General features: G+C 41.9%; 1 protein-coding gene across 1 annotated transcript; it reads left to right on the top strand.

Annotated features, from left to right (window-relative positions):
* The first annotated feature begins 625 nt into the window (after positions 1–625).
* Positions 626–1782, top strand: LOC143432466 (uncharacterized). Its single transcript, XM_076909132.1, has 4 exons — positions 626–905; positions 955–1318; positions 1506–1650; positions 1720–1782. The coding sequence occupies exons 1-4, from the start codon at positions 626–628 to the stop codon at positions 1780–1782; spliced, it is 852 nt and encodes a 283-aa protein (XP_076765247.1).
* Positions 1783–3361: the final 1579 nt, after the last annotated feature.

Genomic DNA, 3361 nt, shown 5'->3' with positions numbered 1-3361 from the left:
CTCCGGCGTGGTAGTGAAACAACGCATGATAGCCGCGAAACCGCCAGCTTGCTCCTGAGGGTCCACATTCCAGACGACCGGGAAGTAGAAGACACGCCGGCGCAGCGTGAAATCAGGGAGAGTGCACGCATCGCACCCGACACTCCCGACGCCGCTCCCTTCACGGAAGCGGAAGTCGCGAGTGCAGTTAGGACATTCAATAATAAAAAAGCACCAGGACCCGACCACATCGAGGTCGGCGTGCTGAAGGCCACTGTTAGAGTCATCCCCGGTGAAATTACACGGCTTCTCAACGGATGCCAATACAAGAGGCACAACCAAATCAAGGGAAATTGACAAGATTGAATGCATTCCTTTACGAAGATGGAATCCTGAGAGAGGGTGGTCGATTGCACATTCACCACTACCATTCTCCCAGAAACTCCCCATAATTCTGCCGAAAACTCATGTAACTATACGTATCATTATAAACGAACATCTCACATATTTACACGCTGGAAACCAAACAGCATTATACAGCATAAGCTGAAAACATTGACCCATTGACAGCCAAAGCCAAGTCTGGAAAGCAATACGGGGTTGTGATCTTTACTGCCGCACCAACCCACCAGCATACAATTACTGTATGGGCAATCTACCGAAAGAACGCATCACCCAATCTCGACTCTTCATCAATGTAGGCATCAATTATTGCGGACCCTTTTTCATTAAAGAGCGGCAATACCATAATTATAGAAGAAAAAAGAATTATGTGGTTGTTTTCGTCTGCCTGGCAGTAAAAGCTGTTCATCTCGAAATTGTCCACGACCTCACTAGTGAAGCTTTCATCGCTGCTCTACAAATATTCATCGCAAGACGGGGATTACGCATAAATCTATACTCTGACAATATCTCAAACAAACTTAGTCGGAGCAAATAATGAGTTTCAAGAGATTAAGGAGTTACTACGTTCAGAAGAACACCACAAAGAAGTCACGTTATTTTTATCAAATCAATCAATCAACTGGCACTTCATCGCACCAAAGGCACCATATTTTGTAAGCCTCTGGGAGGCCGCAGTAAAACCCTCCAAGCACCATTTAACGAGCGTTGCAAAAACTGAGCTGTTCGCAATAGAGAAATTTACAACCCTTATAACCCAAATCGGAGCTATCCTTAATTCCCGCCCACTCACTCCAATTTCCTCAGATCCAAATGACCTGTTAGTCCTCATCCCGGGACATTTCCTAATTGGCGGTGCTCTCACGATTCTACGGAAACACAACTATATGAAGACACGCAATCCAATTGTTCATCTAGTTGGCAACATGTCCAAAAGGTGCGATAATGCCTTTGGACTCGTTGGCATCGCGAATATTTAAACGAGCCCACTAGCCGCATCAAATGGACGATGTGTAATCATCGGATTACGTAGGGAACGATCTTCCTCCTTAGACAGAAGAAAACACGCTGTCCATGCAATGGCCACTAGGACGAGTGATCTAAACCTATCCCGGTTTTAATAGCATCAAGCACGCAGTCACCGTTAGGACGGTTTCGAACACGTTTGACCTAAGTGTCAAAAAACTTGTTCCATTGCCGATTCAAACAAAGGGAGGAGATTTCGCGGAATCCATCAAGGATGCAACTCATCCGAAGACCAAAGCAACAGTAAGTACGTAAGCACACGATCACACATACACACACTATTACCTCTTATTACATCACATATTCATTTAGTTGCTCACTAGCCTTTCAACGGGAGGAGGATGTCTTGCGGAAGACATGCTTCTCATGCTATAATAATTAAACCGTTCATCCTTATTCAGCCACTTGTCATACTTCACTCAACGAAACATCTGATTGCCAGACACTTCATTTCACAAATCCTGCAATAACACTAGCCGACACGTTGCAGTAATAAACTCGTAATGCAACAGGATGTCGCACCATCATAAATATCAAAATTAAGTATTCGTAGTGATCTTTCAAATTGAATATACCATATATCTTGCTGGCCGCACCCTTAATCACTCCTCCACACGAATTTACAATAAAACATTCTGACTTTATCGATTAAGAGCTTAGTAGAAGTTCGCATTCAGGCACATCAAAAAACATGAAAAGCACTCAACCTCTGTCAATTTATTTTAAGTTAAATATAATAGTTGATCGTTGAGATACCGAGTCAACTCCAATTGTATCTACCTACTTCCCTATTACTGTAACACAAATTAGGGCGTACTTTGCAACGGTGACGAATACGTTCGTGACGAAGATTTAAACCCATCGTTAGCTCAACCGAAAATAAGCCTCATCATTACGTGTACTCAAACACAATGCGACAGCACAACTGGTTTCATCGCTTGAACATGAGTAAGCTGTAATATTTAATGCCTAGCCATATGCATATCTACTTCTACACTTCAAAAGAATGTGAATTCTGCAGTTCCTTATAACGATGTGGGGCTTCATATGGTCTACCTGTTAAAGCAATATGGATCGAATGCTCCATGCATTGCGATGGCGCTTCTCATTTCTGTGCATCGCATAATGCTCACTTGCTTCAACAGTTCTAAAGAATGCGATATCTACAATTTTATGCAGCGTTCTTGAGTTTGACATTGACTACAATCAAAGGAGAAGAGTTCTAATGCTCCACGCATCGCCATTGCGTATCTCAGTTTAACACTACAAAGTAAATAAGCTCTAGTGTTCTATGCATTGCATTAAGCTTACCTCCTTCTACACTTCAAGAGAATGTGAATTATACGATTACATGCAACGGGTTGGCGCTTCAAACTGCCTGCCTGCCGATGCAATAGATTTCTAATACTCCATGCAATGAGATGTAACATCTTATTTCAACGATTCGAAATAAGATCTTTGCAATAGTCTATGCACAGCATTATGCCTATCTGCTTCTACGTTTCAAAGGCATGTGTATTCTACTGTTCTATGCAACAAGAATTCGCTTCATAATACCTGCGCGTCAAAGCAATGAAGTTCTAATGTTGCATGCAATTTAGAAAACGCACCACATTCCAAAGTTTCAAATTGATTAAGCTGTAATCTTGTATACATAGCATTATGCTTAGCTGCTTCTACTCTTCAAAAGAATGTGAGATCTATAGTTCCATGCGACAGGATGGAACCTCAACCTGTCCGCCTGTGGATAAATTAAGTACACTTTACAGGGATGTAAATTCTACAGTTCAATGCATCGGAATGGCGCTTCATAGTGTTTGCGTGTCAAGGCAATGGAGTTTACATTATTATATGTGAATTATCCATGCAATGCGATAGCGGATCTCAATTCAGCGTTTCAAAGTAAGGAATCTGTAATATTCTATTAGTAACATTATGATTATCTGCATCTACT

This window comes from Xylocopa sonorina, unplaced genomic scaffold, assembly GCF_050948175.1.
Source record: "Xylocopa sonorina isolate GNS202 unplaced genomic scaffold, iyXylSono1_principal scaffold0319, whole genome shotgun sequence".
Classification (NCBI taxonomy): Eukaryota; Metazoa; Arthropoda; class Insecta; order Hymenoptera; family Apidae; genus Xylocopa; species Xylocopa sonorina.
The sequence above is the reverse complement of the archived record's forward strand: the minus strand, read 5'-3'. Positions and strand labels throughout refer to the sequence as shown.